The sequence below is a fragment of the Oncorhynchus gorbuscha genome, linkage group LG16, assembly GCF_021184085.1.
Source record: "Oncorhynchus gorbuscha isolate QuinsamMale2020 ecotype Even-year linkage group LG16, OgorEven_v1.0, whole genome shotgun sequence".
NCBI classification, from domain to species: domain Eukaryota; kingdom Metazoa; phylum Chordata; class Actinopteri; order Salmoniformes; family Salmonidae; genus Oncorhynchus; species Oncorhynchus gorbuscha.
The window spans coordinates 73,471,229-73,493,203 of NC_060188.1; the positions used below are offsets into that span (position 1 = coordinate 73,471,229).

Sequence of the window (21,975 nt, forward strand, 5' to 3'; positions counted from 1 at the left end):
TGTTGCCAAAATGTGCAATCTGCACTCCGACCTGCGAAAGGCAGCAATACGTAACACAGCGTCGAGTCTGCCGGAAAGCCACACGAAGAAGATCTATTTACCGCTGAAATAAAGGTGGGAGGAAAACTAAAGCGAGGAAAATACAATTCAGGGTAAGTTACCAGGTCAATTAAGTTATTTAGAGAGCGTCGCTGGCACACACGAATGTGTTTATAATGGGATAATAATGGTGTTACGAGTCAACTAGCTAGCAAACAGTAGCTAGCTTGCCAACTCGATTCATTTTGACCGCATATAAACTGATACACAATCTAACGTTAGTTATAAAGCTAGATAGACGTGTGCCACACGTGATTAGATATAAATAGTGATAGCCTAGAAAACTAACGTTAGCTGGCTACATTCCAATATACTGTATTTTCTTCTGTAGAGCTTGCTAGGTGTGCTGTCCTCTGTCCCTCATTTTTATTGCATAGTAGCATCTAGCTAATATGCAGTGGGCCCTTACCTAACTAGCATACAGATTGTGTTGCCTGTAGCCTTGGATTCCTGGTGGGAGGAGCTCAAATCACTGCATAACAATCGTTGCCAGTAGCTAGCTAACGGTTGGCAACCATATGCCTGCTATATTTTTGTAATGAGATGAGATCTATCTAATGCAGACCATTTAAACACTGATAAATGGACTCAGTCTCCATACATTTGTGTATGTTGTGGTAAACAAACACCTTTAGGCCTACCTCTGTGTGATTTCCTGTTTATGTTTCCCCACATCCCAAAAAGTGGCTCTCAGCTCTCTGCTATGTCTTTGGAGAAGACCTCCGATCTGGCCAATGAGAACACATGTCTGCCGTCCTCACTGACCCTTGACCTCCGCTCCCCACATAGTGCTCTGCTTGATTCTGACCTGAGCAGGAAAGCCAAAGGCACCACCTCCACCAAGAAGCGCCACAATTATGCCACATCCACTCCTCTGGACCTGCTGAATGGCACCAAGGGCGGCAATGACATTGATGAGGATGAGTGCAGTCAGCAGCGAGAGGAGGAGAGGGTCCGGAACCAGGAGAACGAGCAGGGCCAGCACAGCACAGGGACCAATGCCAAGTGGCTCAAGGAGGATCAGAATCAACTGCGCAAGGTGGCAGAGAGGCAGCAGGACCAGAATAGAAATTCTGACCAAGATTTGAATCACAACGAGAGCCCAGAAGGAAACCCCAACCAGAACTCTTTAGTGGTGGACCAGCAGGTGGAGGACAGTGAGCAGAACCCCTCTTCTAAGACCCTGAGGTCCCTGTGCTCTGACCTGAATGAGCCTCTGCTGATCGAAAACTCAGAGGCCCCTCATGGGAAAGATGAAGAAGATGAGGAAGAGCCTCTACTTCTTCCAACAGGCGGAGAGAGGGACACAGACTCGTCTGAGACGCAAAGTGGCAGTGAGTCTCAGAGAGATGACAGTAGAGAAGTCAAGGAAACCTGCTTGCTGTTTCAGGGCAGAAATGCAGCACCCAGTGATGAGGACTCCAGCTGTATGTCACTGTCTCAGGGCAGCACAGCCAACAGCACGCCGGAAGGTGACCCAGGTAAGAGGGGCAACAAAATGTCTTAACAATGGATGGGCTTTGAGTGAAAGGGTTGTGTATAAGCTTTGCTTTTGCCATAAACAGGGATTGTGACACAATCAAATAGTTTTCTGGGTTTGAGCATCTATTGTCATCTCTTATTTCCTAGTTCTCTCTTTACATTTATCTCACTTGTTCCTCCTCGTTGTATAGAATCTTACTGGGAGCGCAGTGCATTTGAGACGGACACAGACCTGCCTGCGGGGTGGATGCGGGTCAGAGACGAGTCCGGTACCTACTACTGGCACATCCCCACAGGCACCACCCAGTGGGAGCCCCCCTCTCCCCTAGAGGAGGGAGAAGCCCCAGAGAGACCCTCCAGTACCTCCCCTGTCATCACACCCAGTGAAGAGCCACAGGTGAGAGTTAGAGGGCAGTGATAGTTTAGTTTATTATGATCCACATTAGCTACTGCATGTGCAGCAGCTACTCTTACTGGTTCCCACATAAAACATACAAATACATGACACAGTACAGTTATCAGATATTACATTTAAAATAAATAAAATAAAACGCTTTGCTAGGTCTGTCTTTGCTGCATCTGACTATATTACCGGAAAGTAATCAAGATTGGACAAGATCCGAGCCTGAACAACTAGTGCAGTTGATTTTTGTGTCAAACACTTTTTAAAACAGACATACCCCTCTCCATCTTCACAACAACTTTGTCATTAAGACTTAACCATGATAACTGACCATCCAATGTTACTACTAGGAGTTCAGCTTCCTCAACTTGTTCAATGGTCACACCCTTTATGCACATCTCCAGTTGAGGTTTAGGTCTTAGATAATGTTTTGAACCAAATACAATGCTTTAAGATGTATTTAAGACCTGTTTATTGTGCAGAGTGTGTGCAATCATCAGCATACATACTAATTTTAAGTTCTTGTAAAACAAGTGGCAAATCATTTGTAAAAAATAGAGGTACTGTACATATCTAATGTTAGAGAAGTTTCCATTGAAGAATACTCTATTGGATAAGTAACTCTCCAACCATGTGATGGCAGGGGACTTAAAGCCGTAACAAGTTAGTTTTTTCAATAAGAAATTATAACATCAAAGGCTGCACTGAAATCTAACAATACATCTCCAAATAGGGCTTTTGTGGTGACAACAGAAATATGTTTATTTGTGATAACAATGTTCTTGAACAGATTTCACTTGGTTTCCCAAATGAAGCACTGGGTAGCTGCAGTCATGAGTCATGACAACAATAAAATTGAGGCTGCATGCTCCTCAAACAGGGGTTGATGCATGTAGTGAAATAACCGGAGGAGCCTACCAGGCATGATAGAAAAATGAACCACCTGGAAATGTGCCCCTGTTCCTTCCCATAATGGGTCATTCTAAATCTAAACTGATTTGACTTAATAGTAAAGACAAGATTGAATTGAGAATAGTCTGATGGGTGAAAATATGATCACTTGAGAGAACGGTGTGTGCAGCCTGGAGCAAGGAACAGAGCGCAAGCTTTTTTTGTTGTGACTTTCTCAAATCATCAATAGCCTATAGTCTAATCTTGCAGCCCATATGTTTTTATTTCTAAGGTTTGTACCATTCACAACTAAATTTGCCAAATAACTCTAAATCTAAAAAGTCGGAAGTTTGCATACACTTTAGCCAAATACATTTAAACTCTGTTTTTCACAATTCCTGACATTTAATCCTAGTAAAAATTCCCTGTCTTAAGTCAGTTAGGATCATCACTTTATTTTAAGAATGTGAAATGTCAGAATAATGGTAGTGATTTATTTCAGCTTTTATTTCTTTCATCACATTCCCAGTGGGTCAGATTTTTACATACTCAATTAGTATTCGGGAGCATTGCCTTTAAATTGTTTAACTTGTGTCAAATGTTTCGGGTAGCCAACTTTGGAAGTATGCTTGGGTTCATTGTCCATTTGGAAGAACCATTTGTGACCCAGCTTTAACTTCCTGACTGATGCCTTGAGATGTTGCTTCAATATATCCACATAATTTTCCGCCTCATGATGCCATCTATTTTGTGCAGTGCACCAGTCCCACCTGCAGCAAAGCACCCCCACAACATGATGCTGCCACCCCTGTGCTTCACGGTTTGGTTCGTAGTCTTCGGCTTGCAAGCCTCCCCCTTTTTTCTCCAAACATAACAATGGTCATTATGGCCAAGCAGTTCTATTTTTGTTTCATCAGACCAGAGGACATTTCTCCAAAAAGTACGATCTTTGTCCCCATGTGCAGTTGCAAACGCTAGTCTGGCTTTTCTATTGTCGGTTTTGGAGCAGTGGCTTCTTCCTTGTTGAGTGGCCTTTCAGGTTATGTCGATATAGGACTCGTTTTACTGTGGATATGGATAATTTTGTACCCGTTTCCTCCAGCATCTTCACAAGGTCCTTTGATGTTCTTGGGTTGATTTGCACTTTTCGCACCAAAGTACGTTCATCTCTAGGAGACAGAATGCGTCTCCTTCCTGAGCGGTATGATGGCTGCATGGTCCCATGGTGTTTATACTTGTGTACTATTGTTAGTACAGACGAATGTTGTAACTTCAGGCGTTTGGAAATTTCTCCCAAGAATGAACCAGACTTGTGGAGGTCTACAATTGTTTTTCTGAGGTCTTGGCTGATTTCTTTTGATTTTCCTATGATGTCAAGCGTAGAGGCACTGAGTTTGAAGGTAGGCCTTGAAATACATCCACAGGTACATCTCCAATGGACTCAAATGATGTCAATTAGCCTATCAGAAGCTTCTAAAGCCATGATATAATTTTCTGGAATTTTCCAAGCTGTTTAAAGGCACGGTCAACTTAGTGTATGCAAACGTCTGACCCACTGGAATTGTGATACAGTGAAATATTCTGTCTGTAAACAATTGTCGGAAAAATGACTTGTGTCATACACAAAGTAGATGTCCGAACCAACTTGTCAAATCTATAGTTTGTTAAAAAGATATTTGTGGAGTGGTTGAAAAATACATTTTAATGACTCCAACCTAAGTGTATGTAAACTTCCGACTTCAAATGTAGGACCGTTTTCAAATGATCATTTTTGAGTTAAAAATAGCCACTTTGCCTCAGAATGGGAAAAATATTTGTTATATTTTATTCAGGTAAGTTTTATTCTTCTTACTATAAAGTCATATAATATAAAATTATGGCACAGGATTTATAAGCATATATTGTCTGCTAAGTGGACAAGCCAGTGGCATGGCACATAGCCAGGTAACATACAGTAGGCCAACTCATATTCTGCTCTTCTGAAATACATTTTCTTCATATCGTTGTTTATTTAGACCTGCCTAAAATAATGGATTTATTCTGATGGTGTATATTAAATTGATTTATTCAATTTTTTTTATTAGATTCAATGGCGCACATCTGTGTCTTGAATACAGCTTGGAGGCCTGGAGATGCTAAACGTGTTTATTTTAATTAACTGTCAGTTACCGTGAGACCGGCAGTCTTTTGCATGACAATAACCGCCTGATAAAATGTAATGACCGCCACAGCCCTCGCTCCAACTGCAGTATCTTATTATACATTTATTTTAGCCAATCATCAATCATCTCAGTCAGTGCATTACAAGTTGAGGTGCGCTTTCCTATTCGCATGCTTGTTCTTTGAAAAATAGCATTTTATTTGTTCAAACACAATTTTCTCCATCAGTTTTCGAAGAACAGGCAGTAAACTGATTGGGTGGCTGTTAGACCAGCAAAGGGTGCTTTACTATTTTTAGGTAGTGGAATTACTTTAGCTTCCTTCCATGTCTGTGGACACAGTCCTTTAGGTTTTGGCCTGACTGGCAATTAGGGTCACACAGTCATTGTATTTCCATTTAAGCACCCACTGCTAGTGCTAACGGATTTAGTTTCCTACTTCTAATTGGTCCTTGTCTCTTTTTTTTGTATCTTCAGTTGACGTGGAGTAGTCTCACCCAGTCCCGCCCCAACAGGTTTAATGACGAGGAGTTCTGGAAGGTGAGTGCCAAATGTACTTGAAACAAACCTAACATCAATGCAGTTTGCAAACCTTTTTTCAGAGGTTTTCAATGTTTAGATATCAACTGCTTATTCTTACTGTTGTTGGTATGTCTTCAGGAGGAAGATGCAATGGCTGATCAGACCCTGAAGGATTTTGAAGGAGCCACATTGCGTTATGCCTCTATCAATCTCAGGTGAGTTCCCCCCCCCCCCCCCACCCCCACCCTTCAGGTACAATGTATTATCATTGTATGCTTATATTGTCTGATTCCTTTCACATCCAGCTGTTCACAGTCTGACGGAAAGGAGAAGATGAGCTCACTCATCAATGACCTGGACGCTAAGGTATGTGCTCTCACTCAGACAAATAGACATAACCAATCATTCCACTCCCATCCCACACACATTCTTTTCTGTTTTAACACTCAACATGCTCTTAATCACTCTTTCCCTCTCCTCGTGTCTCTCAAAAGGTTTTTGCTGTGCGGTCTCTGGGCTGGGTGGAGATATCAGAGGAGGAGATGGCTCCAGGGAAGAGCAGCGTGGCTGTCAACAACTGCATCAGACAGCTCTCCTACCACAAACACAACCTGCACGACACGGCTGGGATCTGGGGAGAGGTCAGAGAATGGCTTATGTGTGGGAATATTACCTGGATAGTGTTGGTAGAACAATGTTAAGAGGAATGTTCTGTAATGTGTTTTCACACAGGGAAAAGACATGCTCCTTGTTCTGGAGAATGAGACCTTGAACCTGATTGATCCTTTGGGCCAGACTCTGCTGCACACCCAGCCTATCGTCAGCATCCGAGTGTGGGGAGTGGGCCGGGACAACGGCAGGTCAGTCCCCTACTACTCTAACTACACTTCACAAAAACCAAAACGCAACATGTAAAGTGTTGGTCCCAAGTTTCATGAGCTGAAAGTAAACATCCTAAACAGTTTCCATACACTCAAAAAGCTTATTATGCTCAAACTTTGTGCACAAATTTGTTTACACCCCTGTTAGTGAGCATTTTTCCTTTGCCAAAATAATACCTGACAGATGTGGCATATCAACAAGCTGATGAAACAGCATGGCCATTACACAGGTGCACTTTGTGCTGTGGTTGTGCAGTTTTGTCACACGACACAATGTCACAGATGTCAAGTTTTGAGGGAGCGTGCAGTGAATGTCCACCAGAGCTGTTGCCAGAGAATTGAATGTTAATTTCTCTACCATAAGCCGCCTCAGTTTTTTTAGAGAATTTTGCAGTACGCCCAACCAGCCTCACAACCACAGACCATGTGTATGGCGTTGTGTGGGAGAGTGGTTTGCTGATGTTAACGTTCTGAACAGAGTGCCCCGTGGTGGTGGGGTTATGTTATGGGTAGTCATAAGCTATGGACCACGAACACAATTGCATTTTAACGATGGCAATTTGAGATCACAGAGATACTGTGATGAGATCCTGTTGCCCATTGTCGTGCCGTTCATCAACCGCCATCATCTCATGTTTCAGCATGATAATGCACGGCCCCATGTCGCAAGGATCTGTACACAATTCCTGGAAGCTGAAAATGTCCCAGTTCTTCCATGGCCTGCATACTCACCAGACATGTCACCCATTGAGCATGTTTGGTATGTTCTGGATCAACGTGTAAGACGGTATGTTCCAGTTCCTGCCAATATCCAGCAACATCGCATAGCCATTGAAGAGGAGTGGGACAATTCCACAGGCCACAATCAACAGCCTGATTAACTCTATGAGAAGATGTGTCGTGCTACATGAGGCAATTGGTGGTCACACCAGATATTGACAGGTTTGCTGATCCACCCCTACCGTCTTTAAAAAAAGGTTTCTGTGACCATCAGATGCATATCTGTATTCCCAGTCATGTGAAAGCCATAGACTAGGGCCTAATTTATTTATTTTAATTGACTGATTTCCTTATATGAACTGTAACTCAGTGCAATCTTTAAAGTTGTTGCGTTTATATTTTCAGTATACATTTCTTTATATTTAATCCATATATGAATACTAAAAATATGTGTGCCAGTTTACTACAGACAATGTTTCTTATTTTGGTTTTATTTATCTGGCTTTTTTTGCCTTATTTTGTGAACCCTGCTTTTTCTGTTGAATTATTAATTTGGGGTTCTCTCTCTAACCGGCTGCACTTGGGCACACAGGGAGAGGTAGTGTATTGTTATTGTCGTATCCACCATCTTCCATCATGTCACATAGAATTGATCATAGTTGTGGTTTTCATAGTTAGCATATTGATTCCACACCCCTATCCCACAATGTTCAATCACACCCATGATTTCTCAATCACACCCATGACTTTCTGATCAGTTTCTATAGACGAGAATGTTTGCTTAGCTATTAATCATAGTTTGACAACACTAAGTGTTCTCAGTCCTAATTGTTAGTACATTTGTTCATTGTTGTATTTGTGAAAGCTTATGCTATTAGGTTGCTAGTTCTCTTGAGTAAATCCTGATATTATCAAAATGTATTGATTTCAGCATTGTCCATTTCATCTGCCTCAATTGTCATGATCAGCCTTTATAACGGCCTCTCAAGAGACGCCTCTTTGTTTGTGTTAACTTTAGGGACTTTGCCTACGTGGCGAGAGACAAACTCACTCATGTTCTGAAGTGCCATGTGTTCAGGTGTGATACACCTGCTAAGAACATTGCCACCAGCATGCATGACATCTGCTCTAAGGTAAGCCCATCTGCTTTGGTGCACTGCACCATACTCAGTTCTCCACGTTGAACCTGAATGAAATCTCCCTTTTTTCACCTAACTTTGGGACTGGGGTTCAGGGGTCGTTTGTGTCTTTATTTTTTGACATGTTGTATCGGGTCTTTCCTGTCATTCCTTTTCTGTAGATAATGGCCCAGAGGAAATCATCCAAGTCCTCTCTGAACAGACTCAACATAGATCCCTCTAAACTGGTGGACATTCCTTTCCAGGGTAAAACACTGGCACTTGATGTATGACGTAGGCTTGGTGGTATACCGTATACCGGGGTGTTTGTGAGTTAGTCCCTAGTCACTTGGTGTTTGTTTACAAGCATAGAATAACGAGAGACTGGAGCCTTATGAGTCACTCACTGTTGTGCAGCATGCGCCATGTGATCTATTTTGCAGTATGGAATTCACAACTAAATGGTTGCCAGCTAGATATCTAATAACAATTAAGTTAACTGTCTAAAATGTGTTAAATGCTCTGCAGTTGTGCATTTGTTCTGCTAATTTAGTAGCTAGTTAGCCGTCTAGCTAAGTGGTTAGCTTGGTAACAGCAGAAAATCTCTTCCTGGATCAGGTGCCTAATATTTGTTTTGTGGGTGCAAGCAAACTGTGAGTAGCATTTTTGAGTTAGTTGTATAGTTTAGGTCAGATGCTATAAAATGTTTGCTTTGCGCTCGTTAGCATTTAGTTAGCATTCTGAATGGGATTTTACATATACTTGTTACTCTGTAATCTGAAGGTTAGCAATGCTATCAGTGGGGTTTGAAAACAGCGTCCCTTGTGTTCAGTGCTGGTATTACCAAATATCCTGGTATGGTACAAGGTCAGTATGACAATCTGGATTCTACCAGAGCCTAGTATGACCATATACTTACTGTATAATCTAAAACCAAATGTATTTATGGGCAACTTCAGGTCCTTTGTATGGTTTTAATAGGATGTCACAGTGGTTTTCTGTCTCTCCTCTCCCTACAGAATTCCCTGCACCAAAGAATGAGCTAGTCCAGTCCTTCCAGGTACGTTACCTGGGTAACGTGCCGGTGGCTAAACCCGTAGGTAAGGAACGCTTTGGTAAGGAATGCTTTTTCTTCTCTTTCCTAGAGTTGTGATGGTGTGTATTGAATTACATTTCAGGTAAACTTGTGTATGTTTCTCGGTCACTGCCTGTATTTAACCTTCCACTTGTCCTCCCGTATGTTGGTACTGTAATTAAATGAATACTGACTTTCAACTAAGTTGGGGTTCACTTAATGAAATGCACTCAATATACATTGACTTATTGAATGTCTCAAAGTATTGCATGTGTTCTACTAATTTCTTCCAAAGGTTGTGATACTGATGTCTTATTGTGTGACGTCTCGACTGCTATGAGCTATCCTCTTGTTAGGGATATTGAGCTATTATCTAACACTTGGTTTTCTGTGAAGTATGAACTAACACAATTCCTGTAATTCCTTCCTTTTTCCTGAAATTCTCAGGTATTGAGTGTACTCAGATGTGCAGCTAACCTGAGTGGTATGTCCTATCCAGGTATGGACCTAGTCAACGTAGCCCTCAACACAGCAATCAATTCCAAAGAGAAGGAAGAGTGGACTCCAGTTACTGTGAACGTGGCTTCAGCCACACTTACAATAGTCACAGCTGAGGTGGGCACACACACAGATAGTCACACACACAAATGTACATGCACAATCTCAAAAATATATATATTTTTAATGTCTTTCCAATATGAAGCTCTGAGGTTGTTTAAATTGCTGTGGGAATAGTCTGACCCAAGGTGTTCTGTTGTGTTCCCTGCAGACAGAGGAGGTTCTTTCTGAGTGCCGGGTGCGGTTCCTGTCCTTCATAGGTGTGGGGAAGGACGTCCACACCTTTGCCTTCATCATGGCCGAGGGCCCCGGGGACTTCATCTGCCACATGTTCTGGTGTGAGCCCAACGCTGCCAGCCTTAGTGAGGCTGTGCAGGCCGCCTGCATGGTGAGTGCAACGTCCAGCAGAAAATATCCTTATGAAAATAAATATCCTTTATAAAGTTGTAGCGGTATTTATTCGAGAGGGGTAAAGAAATATTTTGTTTGGGCGCCAGGCAGGTATTAACCATGCCGAAAGGAAAAGAGTAGAATAGAGAGAGTACCACTACCAGACCCACACACATCAGCAGAAGAGACTGCCTAGAGTGTAGCCTGTTTACCAGATAGCCAGTGGAGAGAAAAGAGAATACACACCCTATAAAACCCACACATCACAGCACAGGGGTAACCCCAACAAGAATACCTCATACAATAATAATACTAATAATGGCAGAGCAATTTAACAGCAACTTCATACAAGAAAGAACCCAGTCATCAACAGAGGATTTGCAATAATCTGTATTATCTTCCAGTGGATGAGTGCAGAGGGAATGAATGTGGGGGGTGTTCATAGACACAACAAAGGCCTTAAAAATGTCCACAATCTTCTCGGCCACATGTCATTAGTACACCTCACCTCAATACAGTTCACATAACAATACACAACTTACAAGCAACCTCCCTTTTAACTAAAATGTCCACACAAATACTTCTGGCAGGGCAATAATTGTCCAGCTCTAATGAACATCAATGGGAAGTGCATTTGAAAAATAGAGTCTGTTGCAGGGTAAAGCACTGGGATGATAGAGGGAAGAGATAGAACGAGAGATCTTAGCTGTGGTCTTCAGGTGTGCTGATGTACTGTCCGATGGTTTGCTGGTTTGTATGTTAAAGCTTCGCAACAATGTTGCTACTAATCCATGCGATCCATAACGGGCGCGGTCCCAAACGAAAACAACCACGACCTAGAGCGATCACACCGATGATTGAGTTAAATACTTTATAAACTACACACGCTGAAAACAAACAAAACTTCTACAGCACACACATTCAAACTGTCGCGCCTCCCAAAAGAGCTGAAAGAGCTCTCTTAAAGTGGCAGTGCACGGTGAAGGCTCCGTGCAGATTTTGCCACAAAGTACATTGGCTATGCACAGAGGTTGGTTCAGGTTGTCTTTCAGTCACATCTTCTCTCTACTCCGCCTGTCTGTGTTGAGCTCACACTGTCGCTAGTAAACTTTCAACATTGTATCAACTGGTGCTGCCGCGCAAAGCTACCCATGTCAGTGAGTTCGTGACAGCTCTGCACACAGGGGAGAAGTGTTCTGCTATTTTATGTTTTGCTAGACATCCCTGTAAGAGAATGTACAGAAATGTCATAAGAGTCCAGCATGGAGTATTTAGATGAAGTCATTTTGCTTCCTTCTCATGCTAGTATAATGCTTGGTTGTGTAGTTCACTTAAAAATGCCCAAAACAGTGCAAATGAAGTTAGCTAACTAGCTATGGTACCAAGGATGGAAGCTCAGATAAGTGGACAAATAAATTGACACTGAAACAGAGGATATTGGTAAGCCAGATGGACAGAGAGATGTGCAAGGAGCCAATGTTCACATGGTAGGCTATCATTCCTCCTTGCATAATTATTGTTGTCACTTCCATGTGGTGTCAATTAAACGGCAGTGGGCACAACTAACAATGTGAATGGACTTCTATTTGATATGGCAACTTTTTCAGAAACATTAGGTGAGTGGTTCTTCTAAATGGGAGGAGTTTGCAGGGATTGGACTGTTTTACTACGTGGTAATATTAAACATACACAGCCTTGTTGCACCAAATATTTTGAGTCAAAGTTTAATTTTATATTCAGATTTGGTGCTTATGTTGTGTGACTTTTGACAGCTGCGCTACCAGAAGTGTCTGGACGCCAGGCCCCCCAGTACCAGCTCCTGCATGCCAGGCCCACCGGCCGACTCCGTGGCACGTCGTGTGGGCTCCAGTGTCAAGAAGGGTGTTCAGAGCCTGCTGGGCAGCTTCAAGAGGTCTGGGTCCCAGACGCCCTGAGAGGTGCCAACCAACTAACCCACTTCAGTCCACCCCCAGGCCCAGCCCACCATGCCAGCCATGGCTCTCCTCACTCCTCCATTCCCTCTCTCTCCCCCCACCCTGAGGTGTTATGGTATAACCTGCTTCCCTCTCAACACCTGTCATCTATTTTAGATGTGATGTCAGAGCCGTGGGCAGTGTGGGCTGCCGGTGTGGTTGGGGTACCAGTGAGCCTAGCACTGCCCACAGCTGCTCCACGCTTTTCACTTCCTTCACATAATCCTTGGTTGGACAAGTAGGCCATGTTTTCCTTCCATTGTTTGTTTAATCTGTGATCTGTAAAGAGGAAACTGCTGGACTCATGGACAGTGGTTTGAATGAAAGCAATAGTTGGTTAAACTTGGTTTAGTTTGCAAAGTACCAACACTAATTATGCTTAGGAAAGCAGTACTGTTCTGTAACATTGTCTCTGCTGTTTGTTTTGCAGAACAAATATAGTATATTATTTGTGAGGATAGAAATGGAAGAAGTGCAATTGAATTGTGAATGTTGAACTCATGCCATTTGCTTGTGGAACTATCATGTTGGTTTTCATTTTTAAGTAGATTTGAAAGAAATTATTGAGAAATAAAATGGCATGAGAAGTCTGGATAAAATGCATCATGGATAATGTCAGTGGTGGAAGAACTAAGACTCGCTAGCTACGAATGTAATATTCGGCAAATAAAATGCTAATCGTTTGGGTCATTAAAATCTATACTTTGTACAGTACATTTGTTAATGCCTAAATAGCTTAGCATCCCCTCTTCCATCTGATGGAGCTGGTAAATCAGCAAGTGCATTATCTTTATTTTATAGCTATATTTTTATTTGTATGTGTATTGCAAATTGCACTAAAAAAGTGTAGTTCAGCTCCTCAAATCTGAAATGGAGATGGCATACTTTTAGAGCATGGCTCAAGTTTTAATGAAACCTCAAAGAAAGCTTTGGCTATCTTTTACTGCACTCCAGCTGTATACCAAGTGGGGGGTACTGTATGTTGGAGTCGAGGAATATATCATCTTTGTGATGCCAAAGCTAGAAGAATCATGTGTTTTTAATGGTGTTCCTCTTCAGATCTACTGTGTGGAAATTGACCTGAAGGTGATTTTACCATCCTTTTGTTATGTTCAGATAACCCAAAAAATGTTGCATCTTTATAACAACATTTTTCTTTCATGTACATTTTTACACAAACGTGTCAAGTGTTATACGCTGTTCCCTCTACTCTTCTCTATGCATTTTTAGTCTGTTTTTTGTTACGTCTAAGCAGAGTGACAGAGCTACTGTTAGCTACCGAGGTGTCCCTGCACACTAACATCTGCCAACTTCGGTCTCTTAGCCAATTGGGTCTAAGGGCAGATGGTACGTTTAGTATTGTTGCGATAGACATGACACAACAGTGAAATGCTTATTTACAAGCCCTTAACCAACAATACAGTTCAAATTACACCAAAGTATGTCATTAGCACACACTGTTCATTTAACACCAACATTATTTTATTTTACGTTTTTGGAACTTATGACTGCCCTCGGGTGGGCTTTCAAATAGTCTTGTTCATGAGCAGTGTGTCTGACAACACTATAGGAGAGCTAAGAACACATTCAGTCTACAGAAGGCATTTTGTTATGCAGAGATTGCAATACGGAAAACATTGCTTACCCACAGACAGTGTTTTTCTGTGATCGAGACAGACCTAAAGTATGTGTTGGAGTTTCTTCCTTGTGGTGTAAGTCTTACGAACACTTCACTGCATATGAACACGACATCTTTAAAATACTTCATCCCATAGTTGACTGACTAGATTTTCCCCTTTTTTGAATGCAGTTGGTTCAGAATAAGTTATTTTTTATGAAATTATATTTTTCTAAGTGTGTATAATATACTGTATCTGTGAGGTAGACATGCCTTTTTTTTTGCCTCTGTTCTTACCACTGTGGTCACTGGTGCAGCAGTGTTTCCAAATCTGTATCGCTAGACTATAGTTATCCTCCTTCACATTATAGCACCACAGTTCTTCTTCCTCTCTCTGATCTGTTTTGGACAGCAGTTTGACCAGACAATAATGAATTTGACTATTGCCTTGCTTCAGCTGCTCTGTCACTAAGTTTTGACTCATAAAAACAAAAGTGTATGTACAATTTAGTTTTTTGGTTTTACACATTCAGAATTATTATTTTTTTAAAGTTTTTAACTGCATTTGTGTCCGTGTAATTTCCTTTGCTCCTATAATTGTTACTCCTTACTATACACACTATGTACTCCACTACTTACTATAAGTGTCAGACATTGGTTGCCTTATACAATCAGAGCTTCCTGGTGTTCTTTGATTTTGAATGCACACTGTAATGTTGTACCATGCTTTGCTTCTGGAGGCCTCAATACTTTCAAGAAATGTTGTGTTTTGTGGCTATAGATATGACTACATTAATTCAAATGTTTTTCCTCCCATTTCAATAGTGACTGTCACTACATCTCATCCACATATTTCTCACCCGTTTCTTTTCAGTTTTGCTGAGAAACCTGTTTTCACCCGTATATTCACTAGTGTAGATGCCAACCTATGGGAGCACATTGCATGGCTGACCCATAAATGGTATATAAGGACTGACCCCAGACTCAACAGGGGAGCGCAGAGGTCTTCCGTGTGTTTCAGCTCTGTGAGGACAAATATAGGACACGATAGGAAGTCTTGGGTATACGTTTAACCATTGGATCAAGCGTATCCATTGGATACGCTTGAGATATTTAGGTTGCTTTGGTGACATTTAAATGATAAATATGTCTAAGGATTAGTCATGGCAATTAAAAAGTCATATGCTTTTCATTAATTTAAGATTAATATTATTGAATGTTAAGGGTGAGAAACAGACTTTGATCCAAATGAACCGCAACACTAATATGATAGGGATGTGATCATGTCCTCTGTCATACGCCATGGAAAATATATGTACATTCTCTTGACAAGCCTGAACTTTTGTGCCTTTTGTTTGTTTCGCATGATGTGTTCAAAGAGTATTAAGAAAACCTTGAAGTGATAGCTTTTGTTCATACTGTATGTGAGCATTTTTTAAATGTTTTGTTTCCTTTCATATCCACTGATGACAGTAATGCAAGAAAAAGGGTTAGTTTTTGTATTATATCTAAAGAATGTAAATGAGATGTTATGTATATGTAGTACCAGTCAAAAGTTTGGACACCCTACTTATACAAGGGATTTTATTTTTCCTATTTTCTACAAGACATCAAAACTATGAAATAACAATTGATAGTCCCACTAAGTGCAAACCAGATGGGATGGCGTTTCGCAGCAGAATGCTGTGGTAGCCATGCTGGTTAAGTGTGTCTTGAATTCTAAAGAAGTCACATACCATGTCACCAGCAAATCACCATCACACCACCTGCTTCATGGTGGGAACCACACATGCGGAGTTCACCTACTCTGTGTCGCATAAAGACAGCGGTTGGAACCAAAAATCTCAAATTTGGACTCATCAGACCATAGGACAGATTTCCACCGGTCTAATGTCCATTGCTAATTTTTCTTGGCCCAAGCAAGTCTCTTCTTATTGGTGTCCTTGAGTAGTGGTTTCTTTGCATCAATTTGACCATGAAAGCCTGTTTCACGCAATCTCCTCTGAACAGTTCATGTTGAGATGTGTCTGTTACTTGAACTCTGTGAAGTGTTTTTTAGGGCTACAATCTGAGGTACAGTTAACACTAATGAACTCATCCTCTGCAGCAGAGGTAACTCTGGGTCTTTCTTTCCTGTGACAGTCCTCATGAGAGCTAGTTTCATCATAGCGCTTGATGGTTTTCGCGACTGCACTTGGAAGAAACTTTCAACATTTTTGAAGTGTTCTGTATTGAATGGCCTTCATGTCTTACAGTAATGGACTGTCGTTTCTCCTTGCTTATTTGAGCTTTTCTTGCCAATAATATGGACTTGGTCTTTTACCAAATAGGGCTATCTTCTGTATACCACCCCTACCATGTCACAACACAACTGATTGTCTCAAACGGCATTAAGAAGGAAATAAATTCCACAGATTAACTTTTAACTGTGCACACCTGTTAATTTAAATGCATTCCAGGTGACTACCTCATGAAGCTGCTTGAGTGAATGCCAAGAGTGAGCAAAGCTGTCAAGGCAAAGGGTGGCTACTTTGAAAAATCTCAAATATATTTTGATTTGTTTAACTCTATTTTGGTTACTACATGATTCCATATGTGTTATTTCATAGTTTTGATGTCTTCACTATTATTCAACGATGTAGAAAATAGTTTTTTTTTTTAAACTTAAATGAGTAGATGTGAATGAGTAGATGAGTACTTGAATAAGTAGATGTGTCCAGACTTTTGACTGGTACTTTACATGTATATTAAAATCAACTGTCACAGGACAAAATAAAAAGAGCTGTTTCGTTGTGGGCCGTTGTCCGCAACGCTGTGAGTAGCTGGGTGCACATCACCTCATTCAGGATGCACTCCAAACATGGTTTAAAAACAAACAAAAATTGGATTACTTGTAGAAGATCAGATGCATACACAGTTTGCAATGAATGACTTGGAAATGTTTTTTTCATCATCAATGTGAGTGAGAGACTGAAGAATATTGAGAATTCTCCTCATGCTCCTGGTTGTCTCAGTTTACAGTTGAAATGAAAAAAGAGTACAAACTAACATGAATATTTATGAGGCTGTGTCAATAAAAAACAAAGCCAACACCATCTACAATTATTTCAACATTTTATTTCCTCCTCCACATTGCCTGCTGTTAATAATCTAAATGAGTTACACACCGGAAGGGGTAAATATAATCACATGTAAATATGCTGTGTTCCAGTTGACAGTCAGTGGATTACCATTTCCATAGCCTCTTCTCCCTCTATTTGCTTTCATCTCGTTTTTCTAATTGTCCTAGCAGTACCTCTGTTGATTTTCAGTATGCAGCCTCATCAGTCCAAACTCCTCTGTTGTCTCACAGACCTTTGTCTGTCATCATAGGGCATTACGTTTAGATTTACAGTGCCTTCAGAAAGTGTTCACACCCCTTGACTTTTTCCACATTTTTTGTTACAGCCTGAATTATAAATTGATCAAATTTACATTTATTTTGTCATTGACCTTTACACAATGCACCATAATGTCAAAGTGCAATTATGTTTTTTTAATGTTTACAAATTCATTAAAAATTACAAGCTGAAATGTCTTTGAGTCAAGTATTCAACCCCTTTTGTTATGGAGAAAATGTGTGCAATAATAGTGTTTAACATGATTTTTGAATGTCTACCTGATCTGTACCCCACACATAGAATTATCTGTAAGGTCCCTCAATTGAGCAGTGGATTTCAAACACAGATTCAACCACAAAGACAAGGGAGGTTTTCTAATGCCTTTCAAAGAAGGGCACCTATTTGGAGATGGGTAAAAATATATAAAAAAGAAGTCATTGAATATCCCTTTGAGCATGGTGAAGTCTATACAGATATTAACTACACTTTGGATGGTGTATCAATACACCCAATCACTACAAAGATACAGGCGTCCTTCGTAACTCAGTTGCTGGAGAGGAAGGAAACCGCTCAGGGATTTCACCAAAAGGCTTTATAACAGTTATATTTTAATGGCTTTGACAGGAGAAAACTGAAGATGGCTCAACAACAATGGAGTTACTCTACAATACTAACTTCATTGACAGAGTGAAAAAGAACCCTGTACAGAATAAAAAATATTACAAATATGCATCCTGTTTGCAACAAGGCACTAATGTAGTACTGCAAAAAATGTGGCAAAGAAATTCACTTTTTCTCGTCATAAAGACTAGCCTAACTGCACTGTATCTGTTGTTGAGCGCATGTGCCAAGGCCAGAATAGGCACACTTGCTATTTAACACAACAGTTTCTGTGACAAAACTATCGGTAGAGTTAAAAATGACGGAAACGCATTGAACTTTAGATTTTATTTGGTGCATGAACATTTTTTGTGTGCGCTACGTCATCACGCACTGACTTTTATCCTCAAGTTTGTTTGGTGGAAACAAATCAAATCAAATTTTATTGGTCACATACACATATTTAGCAGATGTTATTGCGGGTGTAGTGAAATGCTTGTGTTCCTAGCTCCAACGGTGCAGTAGTATCTAAAAATTCACAACAATACACACAAATCTAAAAGTAAAACAATGGAATTAAGAAATCTATAAATATTAGGACAAGCAATGTCGGAGTGGCATTGACTAAGATACTGTAGAATAGAATACAGTATGTAAACATTATTAAAGTAACTAGTGTTCCATTATTAAAGTGACCAGTGATTTTATGTCTGTAGCAAAGCAGCCTCTAAGGTGCAGGTTTGAGTAACTGGGTGGTAGCCGGCTAGTGACGGCCTTGAGATAGAAGCTGTTTTTCAGTCTTTTGGTCCCAGCTTTGATGCACCTGTACTGACCTCGCCACATGGATGATAGTGGGGTAAACATGCCGTGGCTCGGGTGGTTGGTGATGTTTTTGGCCTTCCTGTGCTGTAGGTGTCCTAGAGGGCAGGCAGTGTGCCCCCGGTGATGCTTTGGGCAGACCGCACCACCCTCTGGAGAGCCCTGCGGATGCGGGCGGTGCAGTTGCTGTACTAGGCGGTGATACAGCCCGACAAAATGCTCTCAATTGTGCATCTGTAAAAGTGGGGCCAAGCTAAATTTCTTCAGCCTCCTGAAGTTGAAGAGGCACTGTTGCGCCTTCTTCACCACACTGTGTGGGTGGACAATTTCAGATCATCAGTGAAGTGTACGCTGAGGAACTTGAAGCTTTCCACTTGCTCCACTGCGGTCCCGACAATGTGGATAGGGGTGTGCTCCCTCTGCTTTTTCCTGAAGTCCACAATCAGCTCCTTCAGTTATTTTCCTGGCATCACTCCGCCAGTGCCCTCATTGTGTGTAATCAGGCCTATTATGGTTGTGTTGTCTGCAAACTTGATGATTGAGTTGCAGCCGTGTGTGGCCACGCAGTCATGGGTGAGCAGGGAGTACAGGAGGGGGCTGAGAACGCACCCTTGTGGGGCCCCAGTGTTGAGGATCAGTGAAGTGGAGCTTTTGTTTCCTACCTTCACCACTTGGGGGGTGGCCCGTCAGGAAGTCCAGGACCCAGTTGCATAGGACGGGGTTCAGACCCAGGGCCCCGAGCTTGATGATGAGCTTGGAGGGTACTATGGTGTTGAACGCAAGGCTGTAGTCAATGAACAGCATTCTTACAAAGGTATTCCTCTTGTCCAGGTGGGATAGGCCAGTGTGCAGTGCAATGGTGATTGCATCGTTTGTGGATCTATTGGTGCGGGAAGCAAATTGTAGTGGGTCTAGGGTGTCAGGTAAGGTGGAGGGGATATGGTCCTTAACTAGTCTCTCAAAGCACTTTATGATGACAGAAGTGAGTGCTACAGGGTGATAGTCATTTAGTTCAGTTACCTTTGCTTTCTTGGGTACAGGAACAATGGGATGCGCATGCTCTGAGGCCACAGCTAGAGATGCCGTCTGGGCTGGAAGCCTTGAGAGTTTTAACACGCTTAAATGTCTTACTCACGTCAGCCACGGAGATTGAGAGCCCACAGTCCTTGGGAATGGGCCACGTCGATGGCACTCAAAGCAGGCAAAGAAGGTGTTTGGTTGTCTGGGACCAAGACGTCGGAGTTCGCGACGTGGCTGGTTTTCTCTATGTTATCCGTGATTGTCTGTAGACCCTGCCACATACGTCTCGTATCTTTGCCGTTGAACTGCACTCCACTTTGTCTCTGCACAGCCATGTCGCGGACACCGACTGTTTGATTGCCTTACGGAGGGAATAACTACACTGTATTCAACCATATTCCCAGTCACCTTGACATGGTTAAATGCGAGGGTTCGTGCTTTCAGTTTAGCACGAATGCTGCCATCTATCCATGGTTTTTGGTTTAGGTAGGTTTTAAAAGTCACAATGGGAACAACATCCTCAATTCACTTCCTGATAAACTCAGTCACCGTGTCCGTGTATGCATCAATGTTATTATCCAAGGCTACCCAGAACATATCCCAGTCCGTGTGATCAAAACAATCCTGAGGCATGCATTCCGATTGGTCAGACCAGCGTTGAATAGACCTTAGCATGGGTACTTCCTGTTTGAATTTCTGCCTATAGGAATTGTGGAGCAAAATGGGGTCCACTGGTGGAAAACTTTGCATATTTTCTTTATGTGGATTTTTGAATATTTGCATGAAAATATATCGCAAATTGGATGGAAACCTAGCTATAGACTGACCAGGTGAATCCAGGTGAAAGCTATGATCCCTTATAGATGTCACCTGTTAAATCCACTTCAGTCAGTGTAGATGAACGGGAGTGGTTAAATAAGAATTTTTAAGCCTTGAGACGATAGAGACATGGATTGTGTATGTGTGCCATTCAGAAAGTGAATGGGCAAGATAGGTTTAAGTGTTGATGTATGGTAGTGGGTACCAGTTGCACCGGTTTGAGTGTGTCAAGAACTGCAACCCTGCTGGGTTTTTCATGCTTAACAGTTTCCTGCGTGTATCAAGAATGATCCACCACCCAAATGACTTCCAGCCAAATTGACACAACTGTGTGAAACATTATTTTTTGACTCCTTGTAGTCCATGCCCCAATCTAATTGAGATTGTTCGGAGGGCAAAAGGGGGTGCAACTCAATATTAGGGAGGTGTTCATAATGTTTTATACACTCAGTGTACAATGGAGTGCCTACCAAGAAGATAGTGAATGAGTTACCGAGTTACAGTTTTGACTTAGAGATCTGAAAATCTATGGCAGGACCTGAAAATGGTTGCCTAGCAATGACAACTAATTTTATAGAGTTTGAAGAATTTGGAAAATAATAATGGGCAAGTTTTTTTTACAATACAGGTATAGAAAACTCGTAGAGACTTACCCAGAAAGACTCACAGCTGTAATCACTGCCAAAGGTGCTTCTACAAAGTATTGATTTAGGGGTGTGAATACTTAAGTAAATTATATATTTCTGTATTTAATTGTCAATACATTTGTAAAAAATTCTACAAATACTTTTACACTGTCATTATGGGGTATTGTGTGTAGATTGGTGAGAAAAAAACTCAATTTAACAAGAAAATGTGGAATAAGTCAAGCAGTATGAATACTTTCTGAAGGCACTGTAGCTGATAGGCCTACAGATTCCCTGGGAGGAAGTGGGAAACAAGCTCTGTTTTGATACTGTGCCAATCATGATTTGATATGATTCAGCTTCCTAAGATGCTAATCACATCATTAATTATTTCCATAATTGTCTCCTCTATTTGGAGTCTTGTTAGAACGAGGAATAAGAAGTCTGTGTCTCCAAGGGGATGTGGTATTTGTAAAGTGTCCCTACTGTACATTCTCCTCTACATGAATGAGAATAGATGGAACCATAGTATGAGTGAGAAGGACCATTCACAAAGTACTGTATCTCTATTCAAACTGCACCACATGCCAGCCCAGCACAAATGAGAAACTAAAAGTCTTATAAATGTTACTCAGAGTTTAAATGACTTACAATCAAAACAGTTAGATTATCTTGTAATTATTCCATGAGGGTTTTATTACAGGCATGCGTGAAATATGTTTTCAAGCGAGTCTAGATTGATATTCACCAAATGAAGGTCCTTAATGTGTGCTAATTTATTTTTGTGCGTTGACATGTTATTTATGCAAATGGTTTAATAAA

General features: G+C 41.3%; 1 protein-coding gene across 4 annotated transcripts; it reads left to right on the forward strand.

Moving 5' to 3' along the window:
• LOC123999896 (amyloid beta precursor protein binding family B member 1-like) lies at window positions 1-14,958 on the forward strand. Of its 4 annotated transcripts, none has more exons than XM_046305912.1 (15): window positions 1-152; window positions 784-1,580; window positions 1,773-1,978; window positions 5,512-5,574; window positions 5,695-5,771; window positions 5,862-5,922; window positions 6,051-6,197; window positions 6,289-6,416; window positions 7,750-7,755; window positions 8,176-8,290; window positions 8,458-8,542; window positions 9,295-9,390; window positions 9,850-9,965; window positions 10,120-10,296; window positions 12,071-14,958. In XM_046305912.1, exons 2-15 carry the CDS (start codon window positions 803-805, stop codon window positions 12,230-12,232), a joined length of 2,217 nt encoding a protein of 738 aa, XP_046161868.1. In that variant the 5' UTR covers window positions 1-152; window positions 784-802; the 3' UTR covers window positions 12,233-14,958. The 4 variants fall into 4 exon arrangements, with proteins under 4 accessions (XP_046161868.1, XP_046161870.1, XP_046161869.1 ...); XM_046305914.1 differs by having other exon boundaries at window positions 9,295-9,375; XM_046305913.1 differs by lacking the exon at window positions 7,750-7,755.
• Window positions 14,959-21,975: the final 7,017 nt, after the last annotated feature.

Excerpts from the sequence above, each read along its gene's own strand:
- LOC123999896 (XM_046305912.1), top strand. The coding sequence starts at position 803 with ATGTCTTTGGAGAAGACCTCCGATCTGGCCAATGAGAACACATGTCTG. Across the intron at positions 1,581-1,772 it reads CACGCCGGAAGGTGACCCAG|AATCTTACTGGGAGCGCAGT; the intron begins GTAAGAGGGGCA and ends CTCGTTGTATAG. Across the intron at positions 8,543-9,294 it reads GGTGGACATTCCTTTCCAGG|AATTCCCTGCACCAAAGAAT; the intron begins GTAAAACACTGG and ends CTCTCCCTACAG.